The sequence below is a fragment of the Cyphellophora europaea genome (assembly GCF_000365145.1).
Source record: "Cyphellophora europaea CBS 101466 unplaced genomic scaffold supercont1.9, whole genome shotgun sequence".
Classification (NCBI taxonomy): Eukaryota; Fungi; Ascomycota; class Eurotiomycetes; order Chaetothyriales; family Cyphellophoraceae; genus Cyphellophora; species Cyphellophora europaea.
Window position 1 is genome coordinate 174314 of NW_008481815.1, and position 27877 is coordinate 202190.

Consider the following 27877-nt stretch of genomic DNA (forward strand, 5'->3'; position numbering starts at 1 on the left):
AGAGAGAGAGAGAGAGAGAGAGAGAGAGAGAGAGAGAGAGAGAGAGAGAGAGACAGAGAGGGTGAGCTCGTGCCGCGAACCGAAATAGTCAACACCAACTCCCGCTTGTTTCTGCTGAAATGGACATATCATACTTATGCGCTCAACAGTTCTGCTACGCTCTAGTGCCACGCATTAATCGCCTTGCCCACACCGCCCAACTCCCCCTGCGCGGCCTCCTGCAGCACAAAAGTCTTCACAATGGGCTTGATACTATTCCACACGCCATTCGCCAGCACGACGAACTCCCATCCCCCCTCCGCCGTCGGCATCAGTCCCACCCTCGCATTATCCGTCGGCCTGGGCGACCCCTGCACCGGTTCCGTCGCGGCATGCCTCAACGTCGTCGTCGCCGGCTCTTTCTCTGCGGCCGACGATGTACCATTACCGCCGCTGGAACCCTTGCCTTGGGCGGCGTCAATCCTGTCCTGCAACTGCCTAACCACGTTCTGCTGCACCATGCCAGGCTGATTGAAGTGCGCCGCGGTGAGTCCCTTGACGGACAGTTGAGCCTTGACCACCTCCGTCTCGGCCGGGTGCGTGAAGCAGTACGCGCCAATGGCGAGGATGACGACGCCAAAGACATACAGCGCCTTGGTGGCCAACAGGAGATACAGCGGCGCGAGCGGGATGCGCGCGACGATCTTCAGCGGCTCGCGGATCTGTTCGAGCTCGTTCGTCTCGGGCGCCATGACGGCCGTCGCGAGCGCGAGCATCGTGCGGGAGAACTCGCGCGCAAAGCGAGTGGCGATGATGCGGGAGTTGTTGCCGGAGTAGGCGGCAACCGAGGCCGCCTCGGCGATAGCGTTCTGGATGACGGGATTGTACGCGGCGAAGGCCGGCGGGGCGCTGAAGAGGCCTGCCATGTCTGTGGAAGCCAGGGTTTTGTTGAACGTGTGCACCGAGCCGTTGACCCAGGTGTAGTGGATGTCCCAGACGGTGGTCGAGCAGTTGAAGACCCAGGTGGCGCCGCCACCAAGCTGCGTGGTCCAGAACAGGCCGGTGTCGCCGACGAAGAGGTTGTCGTCGCTGCCGAAGTTGGAGGCTGGGTACTCGACGCCCCATGCGCCGTAGTAGAGGGGGTTTGTCGGGTAGATTTTCGTGACGTTGTTGCCGAGCGTCATGCCTTCCTCGGGTAGCCAGCCGTTAGGAGCGACATAGGTCTGGCCGCCGGCGACAGTGAGCTCGGGATTCTCGGCGAAAGCGACGCCGACGTTGGGCCCGCCCCCAGGGAGACCGTATGCATCGTCTAGTGTTGCCGATGAGTTGAGGAAGTTCTGCCACAGATTTCCGCCGAAGGCAGGGGTGCAGTTGAAGAGGTAGCCGCCGTTGCCTGCAAAATTGGAGTAGCAGAGCTGTGTCATTGGAATGCACTGTGCCGATACGCCGAACGTTTTGGCTTGAAAGTCGATGGCTGGGCCCTGCTCCGTATCGCCGATGTAAAGGTATTCGATGCCGGAAGGGTCGGTGTAGTTATGGATCTTGTGCTCCTTGGAGATGCCATATGCTACGCTGAGGGTGTCATATAGATCGAGGAACCATGATCCGTGCCCATTGGCAGGAAACAACGTGACCGGCCACCATTCATTGAATGGATTGTTAGAGTTGACAGTGCCGTTATCGCGGGGCCCGCTGGGGAATCTCGTGTAATTAAACGCTCTCCCGAAGCTGCTGATGTTTGCGTTGTTCGGCGTCAACTGCTGGATAGTGAAGGGTTTAGTGGCGATACCGAACCAGGAATCGACGATAGGGATTGCGAGGCCAAGCATGGTGATGAAGAACAAGGCGGTGAAAGCAGCAGGCAAGGGTGATATTAGCTTTTCCCGCTTACGATACCTGTGTAGGATGGTGTCTTTGAGGGGACTGAAACCGTTGCCGTTCAGCATGTTGATCAGCAGACTCAGTTGCTCGGGAGTAGGTAGGTGCGAGCCGTGCTCGTCTCCATGCTTGGACTTTAATACAATATGTCGGGCGGAGAAGAAAGCTACCAAAGCCATGATGGAGCTGGAGAGGTATGGGATGACTCGGCTTGTCCACGATGCGATGGTAGTGAGGGTGGATGGATTGTAGTCAACAAAGTATGCTGGAGCACCTCCCTGATGACGGATGTAATCTATCCAGGAATTGACATCTCGATGAGTTTCGTTGACCGTGGGTGCAAACTCCGGTAAGCCTTTTGTCAGATCCACACGGAAGTGGAAGATGAAGTATAGTAGCACAGCTGTGATCACAATGATGGGGATGCATGGTAAGGCAACGCCACCAACAATGGCCCAAATTGCTTGCTTCAGCCTTCGTTCTGGTAGCACGACAGCTTCTTCCGACGCAGCGCGGTCCTCTTCCACAGACACAGTTGTTGCTTGAACATGAGTCTTGCTTTCCATGGCGAGCGACCAAACAGGTTGAGTGAGAAAAGGAAAACGAACAAGCCTGATGTTCTGAATTGACTCACAGGCGTGGGGAGAATGGCCTGCAAAGATCGGCGACAGTTATGGTCATATCTGATTCCATAGACCCTTTCAGCTTCGGCATTGGGCAAGTGCATAACTATAAAAACGCCAGCTTAGGCCGTTCAAGATCCAGAACCTGAGCCGCTGAACTATATTTAATGGCCACAGCGAATCAGAACTAATTGTTATACGAACTGACACAACTTAGTCTCCCCGCTAGTCCGTTTATAGCTATCCTTAGAGAGGCGCAAGCCACAACTTCCCAAAAGGCTGGCTGAACTCCTTATCAAGAAGGAAGAGAGAGTTGCGCTTCGTACCGAGGCCAAGAATGTGTCACTGAAGAATCGAGACGGTCTGGAACCAGGGTCTAGATGATGACTTGCAGCTGGTATTGCATGGTCATGAGCAAGCTGGCCAGAGCTGGGCAGTAAGATCTCTCCACTCCCATAACTATTAATGGTCACCACTCTTCGGTCATGGGTAGAAGAGAAGCTAGGATTGTTTGTCACATGCAGAAGTACAGCTAAAGCTGACTCGCGTTTTGATGGTTCCAGATCACGTACAGGTGGAATAGTCAAGCATTCACTGCCTAAGTGGGCTCGCCAGAGCTGAACCCTGTGCTCCCGGGCCGTTGCGAGAGGAGTGATGCTTGTGTCGGCCAAAACTCTGGACACACGGTGCTATCGAACAGGCATTCGCCATCGATATTGGGTTGTTACAAGGCTGGATCTCTTTGACTGAGGACTATGGCGCAGTTCTTGCTTGCTTTGAACGACGTTAATCCTGTTCCGTTGACTCGGCATCTTGTCCAGGCCTGCTAGGAGTCGTACAGTAGAACAGGGCTATACCAACCATATCTCCTCCAGCTTGCCAGCGTCTGGACCTTTGACTGCCTCGCCATCCATGATCCCGTGAGCATAACAAACTCCAACCAAGAAGTAGTCCATTGAGCTTTCCGATGCTGCCTTTTTCCGGAGCACGAAAGGCATGTGAGCACCTTCCAACACAGCAACAACGTCGCCGACCCTAGTGTTCCGCGGTCCGATGCAAGGCCCATACTTGTTCGTGACAAAGAAGCGCTTGTTGACCAAGTTTCCCTCGATCCAGCTGAGTGCTTCCTCCGTAGCGAAGTTTCCATGTGTCTCATGCCGACTTCCAGTCCCTGCGCCGTGCGTTTTTTCACTTTGCTGGTCTAGGATCTCGTCAAGCATCTGATCAGTGAGTCGTGAGCGCTCAATGGTATAACGCCAATCCACAATGGCAGAGTAAGGGGCAAAGTGCTGGCCACCTCGGAAGTCTGGGTCAAGATCCCACAGCAATGTTCTGACAAAGTCTCGTCTCACCGACTTTGGGTTAGTGCATTGCTTCGGTGCTGACTGGGCGGCAAGTTCGTAAAGCTGTTTCCACGATTTGAGAGTGGCCTCATTCGCCATCGAGACAATGTTGTTCGTATATGCGTCAATGGCACCAGGGTAATACACTTGTCCGACCTCCAGAACGTTCGCATGGAATACTGATCGTATCATCAGCTTGTGGGCGATCCGCTGAGGCAACTCAGGCTCGGCAGGCAGCAATCGAAAAGCAGAATACAAGTCCCACATTGGCAAAAGCAAAGGGTGCTGTCTGTGGTCATATGAGGAGGACCAGTCCGGCACCCAGCTAGGCAGATTCGGTAGGCTGTTGTGATACGATGCGGCTTGCGTCAGAATGAGTAGCGATTGGCTATGAGCCATGAGACTTTCAACGAAATCAGTGTACACCGTCGCTGTGTCCGCTTTATAATCAGCCTGCAGGAATTGGCTGCCAAACAACGAGATGCAGATGCCCAGGAGACCGAGTACACGATCTCGTGGATCGGTTGCTATGCATTTCCTGGCTCGAGCGAAGAACGCTATCGCTATTCGGCCTTTATCTGGCAACGACACCCCACTCTGAGACAAGGCAACTGGAAACGCCGAGAGATTCAACATAAGGCGGTATACTTTGTGTTGAGTATCGGAATCCTCGGGCATCTGTGCTTTCAGGGCTAATAGTGCGCCTTCTGTAGGCTTAAACCGTGACGAGCCTGCATGAATGGTGTACTTCTTAGCAAGGGCTCTTTCTTGAATAGTCCAGAGTCTCTTCCAATAGTCGGCTTGCAGTGTATCACGTGCACCATCGTCAAATAGGCTGCTGCCCCAGAAAGCATTGGGCGAAGTGTCCCGCCAGTCATGGTCTTGCACATATTCCTCAATCTTCCGGAACTCAGCGAAAAGGCTACTGGTTGATGGAGTCTCAACCCCAAGCCAGATGCGTACGTTAGCCGCTTGGGAGAAGATGCGGTGCATAAGGGCAACTTGTTGTCCCCGCTCCTCTAGATCTTGCTGAAAGATGCAAATAGCATCCACCCAAAGATATCTTGGCACCTTTTCATAGCGCAGATGTTGCAAAGCGCTACAGAGAGTTTTTGTGACTGGGACCTCAATGCCCTCGATGAAGACAGGGCGAACGTCTTGTGAGCCTCCCCATGCGTATGAGATCGCGTCATACACTGGCTTATCATTCAGAGACCTGACCTCGAGGTGTCCCTTGGGCCAAGAGCTAGCGTCGAGGCTAGGCTCCAGGAAGAGAAGGCGAATCTCAGCCGTCTCGGAGTTGAGTTGTGGAGTATATACCTCCCCGTAGTCTTCCATGATCAAGTATAGCTAGTCAATTTTAACCAAGAATCGGCAAGATTAACAAGGGGAAGGCCCACAAGTACTCTTAGGACGGCGATGTGTCGTTTAGACCTTCACCGAGGCTGCCAGATCTTGCTCCGACCTCTTAGATTGCCAAGCCGACTCAGGTCTGCCCCGCGTCGTACTCTAGTCCGCATGCGATCTACCCGTCACATTAGCATCACGTGATTGAACATATCACTGCCTTGTTGGCCACAATTGTTGGACCCCGTGCTCGAAGACCATTATGTGGTTCAGGATGTGAGGCGAGGACTCTGCTGAGAGTGGCGGACTCAGACGTCCCAGCTTGGAAGTCTCGGAGGGGGGGGGGTTTAAGTTCTTGCATGTTGTCTTGTTTCCTTGTTTCGGACAAGCATGGTAGCGTTTTCCGGTATCTGGATATCGGCGAGCAGTGCTCTGTGTTCGATGTTTTATATCCTGAGTCCAACATGCTCTCAGGCATACACAGCCCGCAGGACTAATCATCATGCTGTATTTCAAGTGAGGCTTTGCAAAACGCGGTAGAACTTCCGAGCCAGACCCCAGGTCCTCAGTCCGTCGAGCGCCCTCAAACCCTCCTGCTTCAGAGTCTCGAAGTTCTTAGAGTCACAGATATCATCCACCGACAAGAAGCTAGCCGGTCCACTTCGCTCCACCCATGCTTTGAGTCCTGTTTCATCGATAGCCGTCCTTCGCCAGGGCAAGACGTCCAGCTTTGCAGCGGCGCCGCGCGTGTGCAGTCTTTCGAATGGGAAGAAGCATGTGAAGGCCAGTAGGTAAGCGTAGCCGTTGAAGAGTCGCATGACTTCGCATGGTGTGGTAGATGTACACTCGCGCGCGATGGTGATGATGTTGGCGGCAGAAACTACCGACCGTCTGGTATCCACGGGATCGTGTGCGAAGGTGTTGCACAGATGTGTCTCGGCTCTGGTCAATTCCGCTGCGAGCTGTGGCGATCTCTCACGTCCAGAGTTGCGGAAGATGAAAATGATGAGGTCCATGGCTGAGGTGCGATTGATGAGGTCGGTGTAGTAGATGCCCAAGGATGTTACGTTCATGTTGACAATGTCCGACATGTTAATAGGACTCGAGAGCGACTCGTTGAGGATGTTCAGGCTTTGCAGCAAAGTATCATTGCTCGACTTGTAGCCTGCTGCGATAGAAGGTATGCCGAGCGCTATAGGGGCTGACGCATCTTTCATCTCTTTAAGATCCCAGAGCAAGCGACTAATTGTTTGGGCGCAGAGCCGTTTACCCCACGAAGGTATGGTTGATATAACGGATCGCTGTGATGTTAGCTGTTGCATTAGAGTGTAGGTCTGGAGACCTCGTCGAGATTCGGTGGAAAAGAAAACCATCGACGCCCATGCCTTGGCCGAAGCACACTGTGCTTCCCACAGGCTGTCTGCGCAGGGGAGCCTGGTTGGTAGCTCTGAGATGCTGAAGGCGCCTCGCTTGTTCGTCATCATCGAAACGGTGCAATCGAATTCGAATACCATCCACGCAACGCGCTTTAATGTCTCGCTAGAGCGCCACTGGGCCCATGCAACCTCGAGTTCGGACTCTGTCATCTGCTGCAGGTTGTCTGAAGACAGTGTCTCACCCTCAGAGGCTTCCAGGGACAATATCCCCGTGCTACGGAGGCTCGTTACCATAGTGCCGCGGGCTGCATCGGCCAGCTCGTACAGGCGGCGGTTGCCAGACCCAAGGGAGTAGGTGTGATGAAGACACATGGCTGTAATGAAAGCCGGGTCCTTGAAATTTGTTGTGTCGGCCTGACCCATCCACAAGAGGGACCTCTGTGTTATCTCCGCAAGCAGGACGGCAACTTCTGATGACCCCTCTGCTGTTGAATATGTAGCACCAAGGCAGGCCATGGCGGCTAAGAGAGCAGTGGGGCAGTCTTCTACTCGCCATGTAGGCAAGTGAATGACGTTGGCCACTGGATGGAACTCTTCGAAATAAATTCTGATCAGCTTCGTGAGGAAGTTGACTGCTGGAAGAGCTTCAGGAGCAGGACTGTCGTTAACGCACTATACCGTTGTTAGAACTATCGTTGTTCTGGCAGAATACATCTTACCGGGATTCTGGGAGCGGACAAGATCTTGATCAGGTCACTGAGAGTCGCCTTCTCTATTGAAGGTCGTTGTCCAACAGTCTCCTCAAGCACTTGGCGAAGAGGAGGCAGTCTGATCCGACGATATCCGCGGTTGGAGGTGTAGTCGAATGGCCATACGCCGCCACCTTGATCGAGTGCATGAGGCCAATCACTCGCGCCATCTTTTCCAGCTGATACGTCAGCAGAGTGACCATCAGTCGGCACAGAGACGGCTGGCGTGGACGCGGTGCCTGGCGCGATCTCTCCTCGAGGCTGTCGGAAGTCAAGGTCGTACGGGCTTTCCGATGGTAAATGCACAGAGCCTAATGTCTGCCGGTCTGAGTAGTCTGCTGTAGCTCCGAGCCAGTCCGTTTTGGATGCTTGGAAGGTATTCCCCTCAAACATGAAGCCGAAATCTAATAAGCCTAAATCGTCATTGTCCTCGACGGCGAAGGGCACATTATATTGATCTCCGTCGTTGGACAGTGAGCTCGCTGGCAGCTGCTGCAGGGCCGGTGGAGTAGTGCTGCTAACATCATGAGTGGGCGTTTCTCTCGTACCGGAGAGATCATGATTTGATCCTTCGCAGTGTTGCAGCGGTGGTCCTTGCCGCAGCTCAGCCGCATTCAACAGGGAATCGATGCCAGTATCCGGTCGATAGCGTGGCTGGTCAAGAGATTTGATTCCTGACTTTCGTGGATTGTCACTGCCGAGCACTCTATGGTGTTGAAGTGGTTCGCCGGAAGGCAGCAATGACCACCGGTCTGGTGGTTGCCCTTGCTGATTCTGTCTGGCGTGTGGAGAGGGCAGGTGTGAGTGCCCAGCTTGTCCAGCCGGAATTACAGCAGAATCGTATTTGCAAGACACATTTCTGTCCTTACAGGCGGCACACGGAATCTCTCGACTGCATTTGAGCTTGTAGCGGACGCAGCGCTCGCAAGATTTCTTCCGGCGGGTCCGACTATCGGTCTTGCTAGGCCCATGGACTCCACGTTGATGTCTTTGATAGACATCTTTCCGCTTGAATGACTTGTCGCATGCGTGACACCGGAATAATTCGGGTGGTGTATCTGTGTGCAAGAGTTGATGGCGGTGCAGATGGGCCAGTCGAGAGAAGCGCGAGTCGCAGACGCTACAGGCGTGGGTTCGTTGTGATGCTCGCTGCTGTGGCATCTCATTGCCATGTGCACACGTCCACAGTATCCTCCTGATCAGAGTCCGTGTTGCGAGGAGCTACGGGCCAGCAGCAAAGTTTACAGACGGTGTGTTCGGTCACAAGGGTCGATGTGTGGTACCCCATGGGGAAAGCAAACACCAGCTTCGGGCTCGGCGGAGGAAGGTGGGAGAGCCAGTGCAGCGCCCGGGGATAACTTCCTAAATCCCGGGCCATCGCTACGAGCATTCCCCGAAGTCCCAGACTGCCTCTCTCAGCAAGATGTTACATTTGCTATTCATGACAACTCAACGAGACTTTTTGGCATCTATGTGAGCATTAGTGTCCGGTTGTGATATCGCTACAACTATGTACGCTCAAACAACAGTAGCCTGGCCCGTCCACTTCCCCAGATGGCTGTCGTCGACTTCGTCAGTATCGTTGTCTCATTTTTTGGCATCAAGTATTCTCGTCAAGTGGCTCCTAATCTGGTCACCCATCTCCCTCGTGGATGTGTTACCCTTCATATCCCTTGTCTTGACCCCGGAGTCCAACGCAGCGTTGACTGCCTGCTCGATGGCTTGGGCATCCTCCTCCATACCTAGAGCTGTTAGCTGTGCGTGCTCGTCTCCCGTCAGAAACAGACTGTGACTTACCAAATGAATACCTCAACATCAACGCTGCGCTCAGAATGGTGCCAATAGGATTGGCAATGCCCTGCCCAGCAATGTCCGGCGCACTCCCATGCACAGGCTCGTAGAACCCCTTTACCGTTTTCGAGCCGAACTCAGTCACAGGAATATCCGCCAGACACGCACTGGGCAGCACACCCAATGTTCCCGGAATGACGCCAGCCAAGTCACTCAGCAGGTCACCGAAGGTGTTGTCCGCCAGCACCACGCCATTGAACATGGTTGGCTTCGCGGGTATCAGCATAGCCGCGCTGTCCGCGAGTTGATGCACAATCTCCACGTCCGGGAACTCTCGCTTGATCGTCTCCTCAACAATCCTCCTCCAGAGCCTCGAGCTCGCCAGCACATTGGCCTTGTCACAGCTGATGACCTTCTTGACGGGGCTCGCAGGACTCCGCGCCAGATGCGCCGCCATCCTCGCAATCCGCTCCACCTCCTCGCGCTTATAGCTCCACAGGTCGCTCGCATAGTCGGGCTCCTCGACTTTCGGCCCGTAGAAGGCACCGCCGCAGTTCTCCCGCAGCACGATGAACTTGGCTCCCTTGACCAGCTCCTCTCTGATCGGGCTGCCACCGTCTTTGAAATACTCCGCTGGCCGCATATTGGCATAGACCTGCGTGACCTCGCGCAATCGCAGGGTGGCGCCCTCGGGGCCCTCGAAGCCGCGCCGCATGCCGTCCCACTTGGGCCCACCAACGGCGCCCATGAGGATGGCGTCGCAGGTGCGGCCCACCTCGAGCACCTCGTCTGTCACGGAGGTGCCGTGGGCGTCGATGCTGCAGCCGCCGAAGAGGCGCGGGAGGAGTTTGAAGCTGGCGCGGCTGTCCGGGCGGGCGGAGAGCTGGTTGAGGAGCAGGGTCGCTTCGGCCATGACTTCGGGGCCGATGCCATCGCCGTCGAGCATCAGGATGGAGAACTCCCGTTTGGAGTTCGAGGCGATCATGGTGGCGGTTTCGGATCGAGTCTTTGTCCCTTTAGTTGCTGCTTTGGACGGCCAGTGTTGACGTGTCTGTGTGAAGTCAACTGCTGTCCGCAAGAGCTGATGTAGGCGATATATTCTACATCTCGAGTCCCCACTAGATCTCGACACGGGGTTGCTGCCGGCGGACTCGAAGATTGGAGGCGAACCAATTCCACGCACCGCGACCCCAGGATTGCCGTCACGTTGGGGTGTGGAGTAAGGGCAGTGGGGGGTAAGGTACAACGTGGGCGAAGAATTTGCCTGGGAAAGCTAGATTGACCGGACCAGAGTGTGGGACAGTCCTAGAAATCATCGGAGCTCGGATGTGGCACGCAAAAGTTTGTCGGTGCCCCTCGCCGTGTCAAGACCGGAGTAATTGTAAACGGCGCCACGTCGAGACTGTTGGCAAAGAGGTATACCGAGGGACAAGAAGATGCTCCATATGCACAGCACAAGCACTTGGGGATACGCAGAAGCCAAGCAACAACCGTGTCGCCCTCGCGTCTCACTACTGTGCGCCGATAGCGGCGAGATCGAGCTTTAGGATAGGATCACATCGTCAAGAGCGGTGCTGAAGAAACCTCGAAGATAATAAGAGGGAAACGCGGCGATTGAGGTCTGTAGAAGGTTTTATATGGCATTGTTAGATCGATCTACCACCATCAACAGACATGTTGACACCAGTAACAAACTCGCCGTCATCAGAACACAGGAACACAGCCGCTTTGGCAACATCCTCCACTTGGCCCAATCTACCCAGCGGAACTGCCGTCCTCATTAGCCCTGTACTGAAGAAGGAAACTATTGTTAGGACTCACCGTTAGAAAGGAACTTCTGTCGGTTTTCTGGCGTATCAGGAACCCCAGCAAAGGCCTCAAACCTGTATTTTGTCAGTGGTGGATGAGATGATGGGAGGTTTTCGAACGTACAGTCCAGTGCCAGACAAGAGCGGGCAGATCGAATTCACTCTGATCTTCTGTGGGCCGTACTCTAGGGCGAGACCCTTGGTTGCATTTGACACTGCGCCTTTGGTCGCGTTGTACCAGACCAGGCCTTGTCTTGGTCGGTCGGCTCCGCAGGATGAAATATTCAGGCTGCGAACGTCAGTGAAGAGCACGTAGCTGTGCGAGAGGCCCATCTTACCAGCAACCGCTTCCTTGTTCGATGAAGGTAGGGAACACGGCCTGAACGGAATGGAAGATGCCAAAACAGTTCACATCAAACGTGCGCTGGTACTCCTCTACTGTGACCTCCAGTGTGGGCTTGTTCTTGTATGACGTGCCTGCGTTGTTGACGAGGATATCGAGCCGGCCAAATTCTTTCTTGATCTTCTGAACGGCGGCGTCCCACTCTTCTCGTTTTGTGACGTTGAGCTGGCCGGTGATGACCTGCCCGGGGAACTCCTTCGCAATGGCATTGGCGCCCGTCAGGTTGATGTCGCCGATGAAGACTTTGGCGCCCTCCTTGACAAAGTACTGAGAGATGGCAGCGCCAAAACCTGAACCACCACCAGTCACGAGCGCGACCTTACCGGAGAGTTTGCCTGACATTGTGGCACGGGTGTCGAGCTTGAGCAGAGCAAAAAAGATCACAAGATATGGACGTAGGAATTGCAGATGTAGAGATTGTTACCTTGTACCAGGGCCGTCAGAAGGTGGATCTGGCGCTCTTATGTGGTCTTTGTCGTTGGAGAACGCGCTGGGCTCCGTGAGGTACCCCAAAGAGGCGCAAGCCACGGAAAGGACGCCGGAACACTAAGTGGGGAGCCCCGAAAACGTCGGACACGTGAGAATCCTTATTGAAGGTTGCGCCCCTCGGGCATGGTGCTCTTGGGAAGCTCTGATCGATCCGTCTTGTTAGGCGCTCTTCTCCAGTTATGCATGCTCAGGAACTTGACACGTGTTGCGAAGCGAACGCGGGGTGGAAGAGGCTGGGCTTGGAAAGCAGTTGACGAGAAGCTCCACGGCTAGCTTCCCTTTGCCTGCGATATCGGCCTCACAGGGTCGCTTCGGCGCTTGCGCACATGATTGATGAGCCGACCATATCCGCGGATGGTGGGTACTTGGCTCCTTGCTCCATTCGGGAACGAAAGTGTAGATGTGAATGAACATGAGATGAGCTTCAAGTCGTCGGAGAGGGGCAGTCCTGTTGGAGCTGGGCCCGCCAAGGGCGGAAAAGTGGGGACGTGCCAAGGAACTCGAGCTCGAGCTCCGAACACCTCGAAACGTCGCGTTCACGACATCCAGCTTCGACACTGATACACAGGACCTCGCAGCGATGGGTCTAGATGCAGGTGCAGGTGCCGCGATCAAAATTGCAGACTTATATGCTTGATAGTCCATCTTGACGAGAAATCGTCTCCTTTCTACACCCGGAATCCCTTCATGCTACGCCGCCCAAACGTTTCCAGCCCAGGTGGAATACGAGATGAGATTCGCTAAGCTAGCACAGCTACTATAAGTGAACCATGTAGCCCACTTGCCACAGCTCTCTACTCCCTGCAGAACTGGGCCTTGAACAACTTCTACCCCTTCGGCGCCAGTACTTCCGCAACGCCCTCTCGAAAGAGCAGCATTGCATAGACCAGATGGAACCTCTGTAGCCACTTAGACATCGACGGTTGCTCCCTCATCGGATCACAGGTCAGGCATGAAAAACGCAGTTCACACGTCTCCTGCCCTCCTCCTTCTCCATCCGTGACACCATCTGCCGCCTCCCACCTCCACAGCACAGAGAAGCGGTGCATCCCCCGTAAGAACCCCGTATCTGATCCAAACACGAAATCAACATAACTCTCCCTCTCCATCCCATCCTCACCACCCACTCCCACCTCCTCAGCAACCTTAACATGCACGACCTCAAACGTCCCAACAACCCTCATGCCCACCCTCCACTCCTCCACGGCCCTAACCTCCCCCTGCCCCCACAGCTCAACCCCCTTGCCCTTGCCCTTTCCCGCCTCACCCTCCCCTAACGCCCGTATATCCAAGATATCCGGCATCCCCCACCATCTCGCCCACCCCAACGCCCAGCGCTCCGGCGCAAACACCCACCCACCAAACACGCCACGCACGAACTTCGTGAGGATCTCGCGATCTGAGAGCGAATGATAGCCCGACGGGCTAAGGGGGAGGTGGGAGGAAGAGAGGCACACGCTGCGGGAGTCGGTCGTGATGGCGTGGCGGGCGGGGTTGACGAGTGTGGCGATGGTGGGGGACGTGGTGAGGGAGAAGGCGGTGGTAGCGGAGGAGGTGATGGGGAGGTGGGAGGTGGGGGCGAGGCGGTGGGAGAGGTGCAGGGCGTAGAGGGTAGGAGGGATGAGGAGGAGGGTGAGGGTGAGGGGTGGAGGCATGGTGGGTCTTGGAAGTAGAGGGTTGTGATGATGGTGATGGTGATTTGATGGAGGGAAGTAGTATGCTCGTGGCGGCAGATTAGGTCGTGAGGAGTATGGATCACAATGGGTCAAAGCATAGGGCTATTAGTGACCTCCTGTTTCGGGGAAGTCCGGTCTCGTAACCCATTTCCTCGCAGTGGTAATGTCAGATACGTCGGGTCGGCGGGAGAAGCACGGTGAATAGGGTATGGAGCTGGAGGCGTCGAGCTTACGGACGTACCCGATCCCTTTCGGGGCATGCCAAGCAACTATAAGCACGCATTCTTCTGGCGTCGCAAAGGATGCGAACTGTGTAGAATGTCATCGATAGCATTAGTAGTTGTCGTACACGTCTGTTCGAATGAGGTGTCGGGCGCGGTCGGTCCAACAGCCTGGGCTGTCCAGTGTGATGGTGCCTAACGTAACGTAACGTAACGTAACGGATTCCATGCATTTATATACATCTGTGTGTCAAGGGAGATGCTAGGACCCATCACGGAATAGGAAGGCGACGTGCGAGTGGCAAGCAGCTTTTGAGCAGCCGTAAGGAAGATTGCAATACACACTGCCCACATCGGCTCAAGGAGTGTATTGGGTCAGACAGAGCCATCACCGTGCTGACCATATGATCAGAGGCTATCCTCACGTGCAGATCTGCAGATGCAAATTGCCCAATCCCTCTCCATTCATCTTCACCTCAGCTGATCCTGCTACTCTTTGTTGCCATCCATCTGATTGAATCAGAAGCCTTCTCCGCCTTGTTTATTAGAGAACCTCATTGTGTACTGCACCGTATCGACCGATGTTTCGGTGGAGACGTCTTGTTGACGATCGACAGGCGGCGGCTGCATATATAGATCGCCCCGATGCTTCCCGGCCGACACATCTGTCGTGGCACCGCTTCTTCAAGGAAGCACCGCCGATCGTCGTTCCACCATCAAGGTCCTCGTCGTCTTGGCTTTCGTCACTCTCCTCTTCCTCCCCAGTCACGATTCCCTGGCGGCGCTTCTTAGCACTTTTACCAGTGCTGCTCAGTCGTGGCTCATTTATATCGTAGCTCGTACCACCGTCAACATCATGACGGCGCTGGTGTCGCTCGTTGCCCTGATCGAAAACAATTTCAACTCTTTTCTTCCTCCAGGAAGAAGTAATTGCCAGCCAACTTCTGCTCTTGGTCCAATTGCGACTTGTCCTTGTTGATTCGTGGACGGTAAGTGTTGGGGTCGCGACGGAATGTGACGTCAAGATTCTTCAAGAAGCGGTTACATCCAGTGAGGAGACTCTCGGGTGGTTTAGCGTAAGCATCCTGGGACGGTACACCGTCGAAGACAATGACACGGTCCGCGAGATAGGTGGCCATGATGAAGTCGTGCTCAACAACAAAGGCAGTCTTTTTGTTGTGCATGATGAAGCGCTTGATAACGCGGGCGGCCACAATACGTTGCTCGGAGTCGAGGTAAGCCGAGGGCTCATCGATAAGGTAGATATCTGCAGGCAGACCCAGCGCCAGAACAATAGCAACACGCTGCAGTTCACCACCTGAAAGATTCTGGACTTCCTGGTCAATGAAGTCGTCAATCTTCAAAGGCTTGTAGACATCAGTCTGGAACTGGTTGTTCAAGAACGCTGCCTTGATGCGCTTGAAGAAGAGCTGACGAACAGTACCCTGGAACTTGGGTGTGATCTTCTGAGGCTTCATGCTGATGTTCATTGGGGGAACTTTCTGGTTGCCGTCAGGTTGCTCGGCTCCGGCGAGCATTTTGCAGAAGGTTGTCTTTCCGGTACCATTCTCACCCATCATGACAATAATCTCAGAATCGGTGAACGTGCCTGCTTCAATGTTGAGGCTGAACCCACCAAGAGTCTTCTTCATCTTGGGGTATTGGAAGCCACGAGCCTTGTCCACAATGTAGTCTTCACCAGCTTCGGTCATTCGGAATGTGAGCGATTCTTCGCGGAAACGCAAGTTCTCGGTAGGGATGTGGCCGTCGAGGAAGATGTTGATACCTTCACGTACCGAGGCAGGAAGAGTGACAACACCGTAGACAGCAGGGCGGCCATAGAGCACGCAGATGAAGTCAGACAAGTAATCAAGCACAGACAAGTCGTGCTCGACAACAATGACGTAGTTGTTGTGAGTGAGAAGCTCGCGTATAGTGCGAGCAGCAGCGAGACGTTGCTTGACATCGAGGTAGGAGGACGGCTCGTCAAACATGTACACGTCGGCTTTCTGGACACAAGTGATAGCCAAAGCGAAACGCTGAAGCTCACCACCAGAAAGAATACCAACTTCTCGGTCGTGTACACCGTTGAGTTCGAGGACGTCCATAATATGCTGCATGTTTCCAAGCTGGCTGCGGGATTCTAGAAGAGCCTTGACCTCCTTCGTGGGCCCCTTGATGGCACGAGGCAGCTGATCGACATACTGGGGCTTGACGACAGACTTGAGGTCATCTTCTAGGATTTTGGTGAAATAGTTTTGGAGCTCAGAGCCACGGAAATACTTGAGGATGTCCGCCCAGTCGGGAGGGCTGTCGTAGCGACCGAGATTCGGCTTGAGCTTACCGCTGAGGATCTTGAGCGCAGTACTCTTGCCGATACCGTTGGTTCCGACAAGACCAAGTACTTGACCGGGCCGGGGCATGGGCAAGCGATGCAGCTTGAAGCTGTTGGCAGAATAGCGATGAGTGGTCATAGACTCCAAGTTGGTGGGCAGATTGATGATCTATTGACATAGGTCAGCCAAGGCACATATAGCAAGTTGGCTTGAGCGTATTCGGGGCCAGACTGGCTCATCTTGGGACCCAACATATTGCTTTGGTATCCAGACCGAACCAATGCTCTTGGTACATTTTGAGTCTTGCATCTGGGGGAAACGCACCGAGATCGCCGCGAACGGACATTTCTTAGGACAGATACCACTATTCCGTAGTTAGTATCCATATTTCTTCCTGGCGGCTCTCGGTGACATGAACATCTGTGGAGGCCTAATGAAGGCAAGGGACCTCACCAGCCAATGCACAAAGACTCGGATATGTATGCAATCTTTGAGTCCGGGGCGACTTCAATGCATAACTTTCCCGAACGTACGACGGGGCAAGATTTCTAGCTGTTTGTTAGAGATGCTAATGTGGCGCTAGACAAGATATCTGGGTCGAGCCGGGCAGAGTCATAAGACCCTCGGGGATGCTTTATTTTATCGTACGTACTTTGCACTCTTGTCGGCATTCTATCCAAGTCAGTCAATTTTCGGGCTGCTCATGGCGCGGGGAAGGGGCGCAATAGTTTGCACACAGCTGGCTCAACCCCGGGGCCATCATCCTAACATATGGACCACATACTCTTTGGCTTGCATTTGTCGCTATTGACGATAGCGATTCTTGTGAGCTTGTCCGCCATGTTGAGACCGGCTCGATGTTTCGATTGGGTTGTACGCGGGGGGCTTTTCGGAAAACCGGCGGGGTAAAAATTGCGAGATTTGGGGTGCAAAGACCCTCAAATAGAGCAGGCGATGGCCTCGCGAATGAAACAGAGAGCGAGAATGTGAATCTGTCGGGCAGAACTAAAGAAAGGCAAAGTAGAAGAGGCGTCGAGTATTGTGCGGTCTCTGGAGGCTGCGCACAAAAAAAGACCCAGTCAGTCACTGTAGTGTGAGGGCCTATGACTCGCTATAGGCCCACTTATCACAATGCCTAAATCCTTATTGGTGTTTGCCAGCGAGTGTTGCGAGGACGCCCAAAATACGGCCCAACTACTATTCTACTGTTCTACCATGGTCATATAAATGATTTCACAGTCTACTTCTGTAGAAAAGCATAGAGTGAGATGGAGGATCTGCTGAAGGAAAGACGGCTCAGCGCCTGGTGCAGCTTCAAAGGCCCAGGAGTTTTGCCTGACATCACAAAGTGATTCCCTGAGCTGTGACTGCAATCCAATCACCAGGTTGCCTTGAGCCCTAAATCTGTGTTGTGGCGGCCTGGGAAGCATTAGGCATCCTTCTACGGCTGCGGCTAGCGACCGTCACAGGCACTGGCAAGGAACGGTCTTGGCCCGTGAGTTTAGCGCCTAGATCGCTGGACCTGGAGTTTCCCTCCCGCTAACTCTACGTGCCTGCGCTTTCCTCACCTTCACAAAGCTGCACCCATATCTTCAACTACTTGATCAGCAGGGTGTGTGAATTCGACTAGACGACTCGCGGCGTGGTCTGTTTCCAGACGTCACAATGGAGTGTGAGTAGTTTCTGCGCTTCTATTTTCTCAATCCTGTCAGCCCAGTGTTCTCAGCGGTCCTCCACGGGATCATCAACCCACATCGACCGCGATACAGATTCGTTATAGAAATACCCCAGAGCTGGTGTAGAACCAGCAAACAGACACTCAACCGCACTGGCGACTTTTACTAAACCTAGTGGCTGAATTTGGGAGAGCCTAAGCTCGCCTCACCTTGCCGCCAGTGCCGCCATCACCATCGCCTCATATCCATCTACTTCTATATTATATCGATCATAAATCTTTGCAAAAGAATAATTCCGACTCGCAGACTGCTTGATCCAGGTCGCCAAAGTCGCTTTTCTGAGAACCTTTCATCTTTCTGCTACCGGCTCCATCATGGAAGGCCTAGTTGCTGACGTCCATCAAGCGTCCAGTCTACTCGAACAACCGCCTCCACCCTCATTAGCCGAACCCGAAAGACGATCTCCTTCTTCACAACGAGCTCCTACACCTCCTCCTGCTGTCACAAATGGCGTCAAGCACGAAGAGAGCGAAAGCGAGCTCAGCGAGCCAGTCGATCTTCCCGCAGCCTCGCCACTGCCCCGACCCGCCGACAATCTCACCCCCGAGATGGACATCGATCGCATGAGCTCGGACGATGACGAACGTGATGCGGAGGGTGATGCCGACTATGAGATGGATGAACCAAGCCAGCAACACCACCCTCGCGACGTCCAAGACCCGTCTCAAGACCTGTCTTCCGATGACTCCATCCGCCCAGCGAAGCGGAAAGCGCAGGCAGTGGATAATGATGAATTCATGCGGGACAATCCAGAGCTGTATGGACTACGTAGAAGCGGTCGCGCTCGCCCTACTACGACACTGGCAGAATCTTCGGCGGAGGAAGATGACTCGGATGTTCCTCGGCGCCCCCGGAAACGCCTACGCCAGGCTTCCCGTCGCTCCTCACAACAAGCCACTCCTGCTGTCGAGTCTCCTTCTGATGGGGATTCGGGTTCGGACGCTTATGGCGGTCGACGTGGCAAGCTTACCAAGAAGCAGAAGCAACGGTTCCTGTCAGCCAATAACCTTGCTCCATCCCACGCCGAGGTGCGCTTTTCCACCCGCCGCTCTGGCAAAGTCAGCAACTACAATGAAGACGAGGACGATGACATGTTCGATGAAGACGACCCAGATCAACTGACTCCGGCTTACTGGGTCGAGGAGGAAGACAATACCCCCGCAATTGACATGGTTCTCAATCACCGCCTTCGCGCCGACGTTACCTCATCTTCGACCAAAAAGGAAGACTACGAGTTCCTGATAAAGTGGCAACAAAAGGCATACTATCATGCAACGTGGGAAACCTTTGAAAGTCTGACCAGTGTCAAGAGTCTACGTCGCTTGGACAATTATGTTAGGAAAACGCTAATGACAGAAATCTACATCAACAACCAACCCGACATTTCTCCTGAAGACAAAGAGAAATGGATGCTCGATCGCGAACAGCACGCCGATGCTCTTGAAGAATACAAGCAAGTGGAACGTGTCATTGGCAAGCGCGATGGCGAGGATGGACCCGAGTATTTTGTCAAATGGCGATCGCTCTTCTACGATATGGCCACTTGGGAACCAGCGACACTCGTCACCGAGATCGCCCAGAAAGAGATCGACAAGTATATCAATCGGCTACAGGAAGACTTTAAATCCAACTCATCCGAGACCAAGCCGGGAACGCGTGCCACATACACACCTATGCGCGAACAACCTCCATACATCCAGAATGGCACATTGCGTGACTTTCAGCTCACAGGCTTGAATTTCCTGGCATACAACTGGGTCAAGAACAAGAACGTCGTTCTCGCTGACGAGATGGGCCTCGGCAAGACTGTACAGACCGTTTCTTTCCTGAGTTGGCTGCGGCATGACCGAGGGCAGCAGGGCCCATTCCTTGTGGTCGTCCCCCTGTCCACAATGCCTGCTTGGGCCGACACCTTCGATTTCTGGACGCCCGATGTCAACTATGTTGTCTACAATGGCAACCAGGCGGCTCGGAACATAATCAGGGACTTTGAACTTCTCCCCACGGGCAGCTTCAACCATCCTCGCTTCCATGTCCTCCTCACCACCTACGAATATGTTTTGCAGGATGCCCAATTCCTCAGTCAAATCAAATGGCAGTTCATGGCTGTCGATGAAGCCCATCGACTGAAGAACAGGGAGTCACAACTCTACGATCGGCTGAAAGAATTCCGTGCGCCTGCTCGATTGCTTATCACTGGCACACCTGTTCAAAATAACTTGAGTGAACTGTCGTCACTGTTTGACTTCCTAAGCCCGGGCGTTGTAAACATTGATGAGAATATGGATCTTACTACTGAGGAAGCTACTGCCAAAATCGCGCAGTTAACTGAAGATATCAAGCCATACATGCTTCGACGGACTAAGCAGAAGGTGGAGAAAGATCTGCCACCCAAGACCGAAAAGATCATCCGTGTTGAACTATCGGACATTCAACTCGAGTACTACAAAAACATTCTCACCAAGAACTACGCTGCCCTCAACCAGGGCACCAAGGGCCAAAAGCAATCGTTGCTGAACATTATGATGGAGCTGAAGAAAGCCAGCAACCATCCCTTCATGTTCCCGTCCGCCGAGGATCGTCTGGTCCCTCAGGGTGCTCGGCGTGACGAGGTTCTCCGAGCTCTCATCACCAGCAGCGGCAAGCTGATGCTGCTCGATCAACTACTGGGGAAATTGAAGCGCGACGGTCATCGTGTTCTGATCTTCAGTCAGATGGTAAAGATGCTTGACATTCTCGGTGACTACATGGATTACCGGGGCCACGCTTATCAGCGGCTTGATGGCACCATCGCTGCTGCACCGCGCCGCATGGCTATCGATCACTTCAACGCACCAGACAGCACTGATTTCTGCTTTTTGCTGTCAACGCGGGCTGGTGGTCTTGGCATCAACCTGATGACTGCCGATACGGTGATAATTTTTGATAGTGACTGGAATCCCCAGGCGGATTTGCAGGCGATGGCCCGCGCTCACCGCATCGGTCAAACCAAACCTGTCAGTGTTTATCGCTTGCTGTCAAAGGAGACTATTGAAGAAGAAATTCTGGAGCGCGCTCGAAACAAGCTTATGCTCGAGTTCTTGACCATTCAGCGAGGTGTTACTGATAAAGAGACGCAAGCGCGCCGCAACGCTCTGGTTGGCGAACCCGGCTCCACCTCCGAGATCTCTCGCATCCTCAAGAAACGCGGCCAGAAGATGTTTGAGCAGACCGACAACCAGAAAAAGCTCGAAGAACTTGATCTTGACTCTGTTCTTGAGAAAGCCGAGGACTACAAGGTCGAACAACCCGACGGTACGGAAGCCGACGGTGGCGAGGAATTCTTGCGGAGCTTCGACTTTGTTGACGTCAAAGTCGACGAAATGTCCTGGGACGACATTATCCCCAAAGAGCAACTCGAAGAGATCAAGAAAGAAGAAGAACGCAAAGCCAACGAGAAGTATCTGGCTGAGGTTATCGAGCAGAACAAACCTCGTGTGCGAAACCAGCCGGGCGATGACCGAACTGCGCGCCAGGCACGACGCGTTGAGCAGCGCCAGAATGTTGCAGACTCCGAAAGCGACGAAGAATCGAACACAGGGGCCGACCCTTCACGTCCTCTCAGCGAGCGTGAATACAGATATCTGATGAAAGGCCATCTACGCTATGGTTCAATCGATGACCGCACCGAAGAATTTCTGGCCGAGGCTAGATTGCGCGGTCGTGACATGGGGGTTGTGAAGGCTGCGATGCAGGAGATCGTGGATAGGGCCACCTTCCTCTACAAGCAAGAGCAACAACGGATGATCGACCTTGAGCGGACATCGAACAAGCCAATCACCAAGAAAGACCGCAAGGCTGTACTGTTCGAGCTGCATGGCGTCAAGCGTATTAACGCAGAGACTATACTGGAACGGCCGAGCGAGATGCGACTGCTGCGAGAGGTGATTCCTTCGGATCCCGAGAAGCAACTTAGTTTCCGCATTCCGGAAGCGACCAAAAGTGCAGGATACAGCTGCGACTGGGGCGCTCGTGAAGATGGTATGCTCTGTGTCGGGATCCTTCGACATGGGTACGGTGCTTGGGAGAGGATCCGGGACGATGACGAACTACACCTTGCGGAAAAGTTCTTCCTCGAGGAGCACCGCGTCGATAAGAAGGCAGAGCGTGAGCACTCTGAGCAAAAGAACGCCAAATCTCCCGGTGCTGTCCATCTGGTCCGCCGCGCTGACTATCTCTTATCGGTGCTGAAGAGCCAGCACACCGATGACCCGGCAATTAAGCGCGCGGTTGAGAACCACCACCGCAACAACAAGAAGGCGGGCCAGTCCATTGATCTCAAGGGTGGTGCAGGATCTCCGATCACGGCCACACATCGCAAGGCACATCGTGACTCTGATAAACACCGTCCACGAACGACCAGTGCTGGGCATCGTGATAGCATGGAACGACATGGTACTCCGAAGTCCGATCCGCGGTATCACGGGCGTGAAAGCGAGGCTCGTGAGCGTGATCATAAGAAACATCGGCCTCACCTAGACCAGTCACACCATCGTCACTCCAGCGATCACCGTCGCTCAGAACCTGCAACGAATGGGTCTTCGGCTGAGACCGATGCAATCATGACTCTGGTGTTCAAGCCTGTACGCGACTCGCTGAAGAAGATCAAGGCGACGACCAAGAGCGCCATTCCCGATGGGCAGCAGAGAGCGTCGGAGCTTCGTGGACTGTTGACCAAGATCGGTGACTTCATCGCCGAACAAATCAGTGACCTCGAGGACAATCAGGATTCAATGGAGAAACGATTTTGGTATGTAATCCCTTTTAATGTCACACTCATGGATGCTAACGAAGGACAGGGACTATGCTGCGACCTACTGGCCTAACAAAGGCATCCGTGGCAGTGAGCTTCAGACGATTCACGCCAAGATTGTTGCGTCGGACAAGACTCTCGCAGGTGAGGCTTCGCCCGACAACGAAGTCAACAACGTCGATCATCGGACCAATGGCTCGTATAATACATCGCCGCCTCACTAGCATTGGCCGAGCTCTTCCTTGATTGACCAAGCGTTGCATACCTGATAGACCAACACACTGGTAAATGAGTGGTGCATTTCTGCGGCGGCGTTTGGACAAAACACTGAAGGTTCTATGATTTTCACTTGGTGGATGTGCACGGCCGAGATACCCTCTACGACGGGACGAGCGTATGAGCACTTGCACTGCATAAAAGCGATGGAGTACGATTCCCGTGGTCCCAGTGGGCCCGGCGCTCGTTTGTGAGAGCAGTTATTGATCAAGGACTTCTGAAAAGGACTAGAGACAGACACATATATCACCACAACATGTTCAGCTTATGGATGTGGCCTCAATTCGTGCATTCTATTTGTTCCCATCGTGACTGGGTGACACTATACGTCCTGCAGTAGCTGAAGCACCTCAGCGCTGATTTTCGGAGCCCTTGAATCACACACCAAGAACCCCCACTCACATCTGTCGCGTTCTTTGATTGGAAGGTTAGGCACGGAACACGCAAGCTTTGAGATCGCCCAAGAAATTGCCCCGCCGACATGAGAACCCCTCCATTCACACGCACCGATGCAGCCCTTCGGTCCAGCAATCTGAGCTGAGTCCACGGGGGAGCTTGACCAAAGATGGGTGGCAGGAGCTGCTGCACAGCTGGGACCTGCAGCTCTAGCTTCGCCCGCCCAATGTCAACAGGAAGGTACATGTAGTCGTTCATCGCCCTCGAGAACCTCTCCCGCGCCTTCAACTTCCCCGTCGCAGCCACAACATACTCGTACAGTCTGTCTTCCCGCCTGTTCTCTTATCCATAGTATCACGTATTACAGCACACCCCCATGGCTCCCGACATTACCTTCCGCAACATCTCCAACCAGCCGCTCCGGCTGAGACTCGTCGAGTACTTCGACCCCGAGAAGCAGGATGGCGGCGGGGTGTTCTCCATGAAGAATGTCACCTCCGCCATCACTAACGTGACTAACTCGGTCGGCATCACCAACACCTCGACCCGCAAAGAAGTGCCCGAGATCTCCCCAGACGCGAAACCCTTTGAGAAACGAGAAGTCGACATCAAGCTCGATCCTTTCAAGATCGTCAAGACCGACGTCAAGTCTTCCATTAGAAACGAGAAGGAGCGTACCCGTCTGACCTTTGAGACGGACAATGGAGAGAAACACAAGATGTACACCCCGGTGCCAACAACCCTCGGCACGCCGACTCTCGAGACTGAGGGTAACACTCAACACCGCTACACAGGCGTCTACCTTCCAGACGACGCATTCGTGGCTATCTACAGCTCCAAGGACCTGAACAAGTGGATGGCCAGACTCCCCGACGACATTCCTCTTGGTGCTCTGTCCATTCCAGGCACACACAATTCGCCTACCTGCCACAATGCCCCACCATCGGTCCGCTGCCAGGCTGTCAGCCCGTGGGAGCAGCTGCAGAATGGTGTTCGCTTCTTTGACGTGCGAGTTCAAGTACCTGAGCCCTTCGATCTCGACAGCGACCGGCTCAACCTTGTGCACAGCGCATTCCCTATCTCATTGACCGGCAACAAGCTCTTCCGCGAGCTCTACGAGGATGCCCTCAAGTTCCTGAGGGAGAATCCCAGCGAGACGCTCATCATGTCCCTCAAACGGGAAGGTACTGGAAAGGGCAGCGATCAACAGCTCTCGCAGATTCTCAAGAAGCACTACACCAATCCTCAGCAATGGTTCACTCAGCCACGTGTGCCTAAGCTCCAAGAAGTTCGCGGCAAAATCGTCCTTCTCCGTCGCTTCAACAATGCTGACGAGCTCAACCGCGAGTGGGATGGCAAGGGATGGGGAATCGATGCTGCTACTTGGGCCGACAATACACCCAACTCCATGTGCCCATCAGGCGATGTCTGCGTCCAAGATTTCTACCAAGTCGATGAGGCCGAGAGTATCAGGAAGAAGATTGACTATGCTCGCGAGCACTTGGAGCGCAGTGGCTGCTGCAAATTCGATCTAAGGTCGGACAACAAGTACCCACTGTACGTCAACTTTCTGTCAGCGAGCAACTTTTGGAAGATTGGCACCTGGCCGGAGAAGGTTGCTGCTGCCATCAATCCCGAGATTGTCAAGCATCTTTGCCATGCTCACATGATCAAAGGCGATGGGGGCGTTAAGGAGGGTGATTGGAGCACGGGTTGCTTGATCATGGACTGGATCGGGCAGGGCAACGACTGGGACCTCTGCAGATGTGTGGTGGGTATGAATGCGAAGCTGATCCGTGAAGGCAATTAGGAAGAGGGCGCATGGATCTGTTTCAAAGAATGTTGCTGGGAGGTCCTCAGCAAAGGAAGTATCCGGAAGTTCCTGCGTTATCAGAAAGACCATGGCCTATGGGTGTCCAATCCAGAGAAGCCTAAAGCAAAAGTGACGAGTGCAAAGAAGTATGTGTTCGGATCAGCGAAAAAGATGGCCAGCGGGTCGACATGACTGAAGTCCTTTGGGTTGTTGGATACAGTAGACGGGTATCGTTACATTGAAGATGCAGACTGAATACACACATCACTAGCACTGTCTGCTGTTGTCATTCGGAGCGGAGATGAAGTTCACTCTTCTTACTTTTACCCTGGGGGGTTGTCCGTTGTCCGTGATGTCGGTGATGCCAGGACTTCACTGCCTGACCCCCATGGACTTGTCCTTCTTTATTCTCCGTCCCCGCGCCGCCCCAAGAAATCTCAGGCAACAAGCTAGCAAGCAGGCATTTACAGACTCGAGAACTCTTGTTGCTTTTCTCCTGCAGACGTAATCCGCCTGGCTCTATCGGTACTTGGACTTGGGGGGGCGTATTTCCAGGAGCAGACAGCAGACCATGTGGCCTTGAAGGTGTCTCGCTTGGGTTGCTGGGGGGACATAGGAGGGAGATGCGGGAGGGGGAGTTCGGCAATGGGGCAGTGCGGTATGTGGTGAGAAGCATCATATGCTGTATTGGTTATGTAAACAGTAGTTTGGGGGGGAGAAAGTGAGGATCTGATGGAAGGCAGCTGGCAGGGGGGGCGGTCGATGGAAGTGCGATGGGATTATAGCACGACTTTCATGATCACCGAGACTGTGGTCCCAGTAGACCCTGTCTCTGGAAAGCAGGGAGATGTCCACCAGTTGGGATCGGCCCTGAGTACTGGTCACTACTGGTTGTGAGAAAGGAGAGGTAGGACGATGATGTTAGCCGTTGATAGTCAGCTAGCTCCCCTGAGCCGTGCTGAGTAGAACCATCCTAGGCTAGTTTAGCTTCCACTACTGCTTGACAAAGTCTAGGCGCCTGGCCAGCCAGCAGCCAATGGTTACACCAGTCACTTTGCCTTGGTCATTGCGACGAACGATGATCGTCCAGTCACCTGGCGGCTGTGCATCCATTGACCTAGGGCAGGCAAGCGCCCATAGATCGTCCCCGAGTGAGCGCATTAGATGCACAGGACCCTGGCCTAGAAATCCATCAAACGTGCCATACAACATGTCGCCTGAGCCGCTGCAGTGGAAGGTGGAGTCTATCTCTGCACAGTTATAGTCCCCTCGAAGCTCAGAAGAACTTGAAGCAGGCTTCTTGCTGGCAACGCGCTGGGCGTGAATAGTCCGGTTGTCTTGACGGACGTGGAGCTGTAGGGAATCTCCATTCAGAACTGCTACCATGCCGTCCGACTGAGCTCTGTACGCTTCAAGTACTCGCATCTTTTCGGGGGCTCTATGGTATTTGATGGAGACCTCCCCGGCGCCGCCTCGACTCACGACGATCGCGAGTCCGCTGACGGAGTCTAGATAGGTCCCAAACCAATCTGGACCAGGACTGACAGGCTCATCTTTGATCTCTGCCGCGCCCATGATTCGCTTCAAGATGTAGTCGCGCACTCCCGGAGCATCACCGTGCTCTTGGTTGAGCACGACCACGATGGAAATCCGCGGCTCCGCTGAGTAGGATCGGAAGAGCCGGTATCCGCGGAGGGCACCCCCGTGGCCACTGGTGAGTACTCCTCCAACCATCTTCCGGGCCAGGCCGAAACCGTAGTCGGCAGGTGTGCCGTCGTTGTACTTCTGCTGCTCGAAGTTCTTGGCATACCAGCTTTGCGAATCGTGGCTGCTGCGATCCACAAACTGCTCGTAGGCAATCATATCGTCCAGGGAGGCCACGACGCCAGCATCACCAGCCCATTCAATGCAGTTGATACCGGGATAGAACCCAGACGCCTCGTCACCCTCGTAGCCAACGCACGGAGGAGGGTGCTCCGCCGTGTGTGCGCAGAGCCTTGCCGTCTTCATCCCCGCTGGTGCAAAGATCCGCCGCGCAAGCAGCTCCCCCAGAGGTTCCGCTGTGACCTGCTCAATACAGCGAGCGACTATGAAGAAGTTTGTGTTCGCGTATGAGTACTCCGTCCCAGGCTGGAAATGGAACGACTTCAACAGAGCCAGCATCTTCGGGCCGTGGTCGGCGACGGAGAAGTGGCCCTCGGGTTTCGCGCCCCAGAGAACGGTCAGGGCCCAGTAGTCGCGAATGCCTGACTGGTTGTGGCAGAGATGGCGAATCGTCAGGCCCGTGTCTTTGAGCAGATTGGGATTTAGCAGTTGACCGAGTTGATCCGACAGCTGCGTGGCCGGATCCTCACCTCGCGCACTCATGGCTGGCGTCGGGTTGCATTCCAGGTCCGTCAACAGTCCGCAAAGCATCTGTTTCGTGATGGAGCAGATCGGCAGCAGTGTGTCGGATGCCATAGGTATTCGACGGTGCAGGTCAGCGTACCCCCAGAGCTGTTGTCCAACCAGTTCGCCATCTTTCAAGACAGCGATAGCACCTCCTGGGCCCCGGAAACGAGATGGAACATCCGCGAGAATTCCGGAGATCGATGCTGTAGTGGCTGTCATGGTAGGGTGAAGGATTCAGGCCAGGCGAATAGAAGGAGTTGTATCCGGTAATCTGCCGTCGATTGTAGGCGTCAGTGAGTAACAATGCAGCCAGCGGTGGGGTGCTAAGGGTCAGACAAGAAGTTTGTATTGGTGACAGTAAAGACAACGATATCGTACAGGGTAGATTAAGACTAAGTTCCGTCACCTAGCGAAGGCCTAGTCATTACAAAGTCGCCCAATCCGTTTTCGGATG

The 27877-nt window shown here is 54.1% G+C and overlaps 11 protein-coding genes across 11 annotated transcripts; 2 read left to right on the forward strand and 9 right to left on the reverse strand.

Moving 5' to 3' along the window:
• Positions 1-161: 161 nt before the first annotated feature.
• Positions 162-2423, reverse strand: HMPREF1541_08525 (uncharacterized protein; the record flags this gene model as incomplete). The annotated part of the gene is made up of 1 exon (XM_008722844.1): positions 162-2423. One exon carries the CDS (start codon positions 2421-2423, stop codon positions 162-164), a length of 2262 nt encoding a protein of 753 aa, XP_008721066.1.
• A 908-nt stretch (positions 2424-3331) lies between these two features.
• On the reverse strand, positions 3332-5161 carry HMPREF1541_08526 (uncharacterized protein; the record flags this gene model as incomplete). The annotated part of the gene is made up of 1 exon (XM_008722845.1): positions 3332-5161. One exon carries the CDS (start codon positions 5159-5161, stop codon positions 3332-3334), a length of 1830 nt encoding a protein of 609 aa, XP_008721067.1.
• Positions 5162-5682: 521 nt separating this feature from the next.
• Positions 5683-7688, reverse strand: HMPREF1541_08527 (uncharacterized protein; the record flags this gene model as incomplete). The annotated part of the gene is made up of 2 exons (XM_008722846.1): positions 5683-7218; positions 7266-7688. 2 exons carry the CDS (start codon positions 7686-7688, stop codon positions 5683-5685), a joined length of 1959 nt encoding a protein of 652 aa, XP_008721068.1.
• Positions 7689-8122: 434 nt separating this feature from the next.
• Positions 8123-8467, reverse strand: HMPREF1541_08528 (uncharacterized protein; the record flags this gene model as incomplete). The annotated part of the gene is made up of 1 exon (XM_008722847.1): positions 8123-8467. One exon carries the CDS (start codon positions 8465-8467, stop codon positions 8123-8125), a length of 345 nt encoding a protein of 114 aa, XP_008721069.1.
• A 415-nt stretch (positions 8468-8882) lies between these two features.
• On the reverse strand, positions 8883-10071 carry HMPREF1541_08529 (3-isopropylmalate dehydrogenase; the record flags this gene model as incomplete). Its single annotated transcript, XM_008722848.1, has 2 exons — positions 8883-9037; positions 9093-10071. 2 exons carry the CDS (start codon positions 10069-10071, stop codon positions 8883-8885), a joined length of 1134 nt encoding a protein of 377 aa, XP_008721070.1.
• A 661-nt stretch (positions 10072-10732) lies between these two features.
• On the reverse strand, positions 10733-11639 carry HMPREF1541_08530 (uncharacterized protein; the record flags this gene model as incomplete). Its single annotated transcript, XM_008722849.1, has 4 exons — positions 10733-10854; positions 10908-10969; positions 11019-11183; positions 11233-11639. The coding sequence occupies 4 exons, from the start codon at positions 11637-11639 to the stop codon at positions 10733-10735; spliced, it is 756 nt and encodes a 251-aa protein (XP_008721071.1).
• A 974-nt stretch (positions 11640-12613) lies between these two features.
• On the reverse strand, positions 12614-13441 carry HMPREF1541_08531 (uncharacterized protein; the record flags this gene model as incomplete). Its single annotated transcript, XM_008722850.1, has 1 exon — positions 12614-13441. The coding sequence occupies one exon, from the start codon at positions 13439-13441 to the stop codon at positions 12614-12616; it is 828 nt and encodes a 275-aa protein (XP_008721072.1).
• Positions 13442-14582: 1141 nt separating this feature from the next.
• Positions 14583-16106, reverse strand: HMPREF1541_08532 (translation initiation factor RLI1; the record flags this gene model as incomplete). Its single annotated transcript, XM_008722851.1, has 1 exon — positions 14583-16106. The coding sequence occupies one exon, from the start codon at positions 16104-16106 to the stop codon at positions 14583-14585; it is 1524 nt and encodes a 507-aa protein (XP_008721073.1).
• Positions 16107-18069: 1963 nt separating this feature from the next.
• HMPREF1541_08533 (uncharacterized protein) lies at positions 18070-22771 on the forward strand (the record flags this gene model as incomplete). Its single annotated transcript, XM_008722852.1, has 2 exons — positions 18070-22544; positions 22594-22771. 2 exons carry the CDS (start codon positions 18070-18072, stop codon positions 22769-22771), a joined length of 4653 nt encoding a protein of 1550 aa, XP_008721074.1.
• Positions 22772-23595: 824 nt separating this feature from the next.
• Positions 23596-25029, forward strand: HMPREF1541_08534 (uncharacterized protein; the record flags this gene model as incomplete). Its single annotated transcript, XM_008722853.1, has 1 exon — positions 23596-25029. The coding sequence occupies one exon, from the start codon at positions 23596-23598 to the stop codon at positions 25027-25029; it is 1434 nt and encodes a 477-aa protein (XP_008721075.1).
• Positions 25030-26025: 996 nt separating this feature from the next.
• On the reverse strand, positions 26026-27642 carry HMPREF1541_08535 (uncharacterized protein; the record flags this gene model as incomplete). The annotated part of the gene is made up of 1 exon (XM_008722854.1): positions 26026-27642. The coding sequence occupies one exon, from the start codon at positions 27640-27642 to the stop codon at positions 26026-26028; it is 1617 nt and encodes a 538-aa protein (XP_008721076.1).
• Positions 27643-27877: the final 235 nt, after the last annotated feature.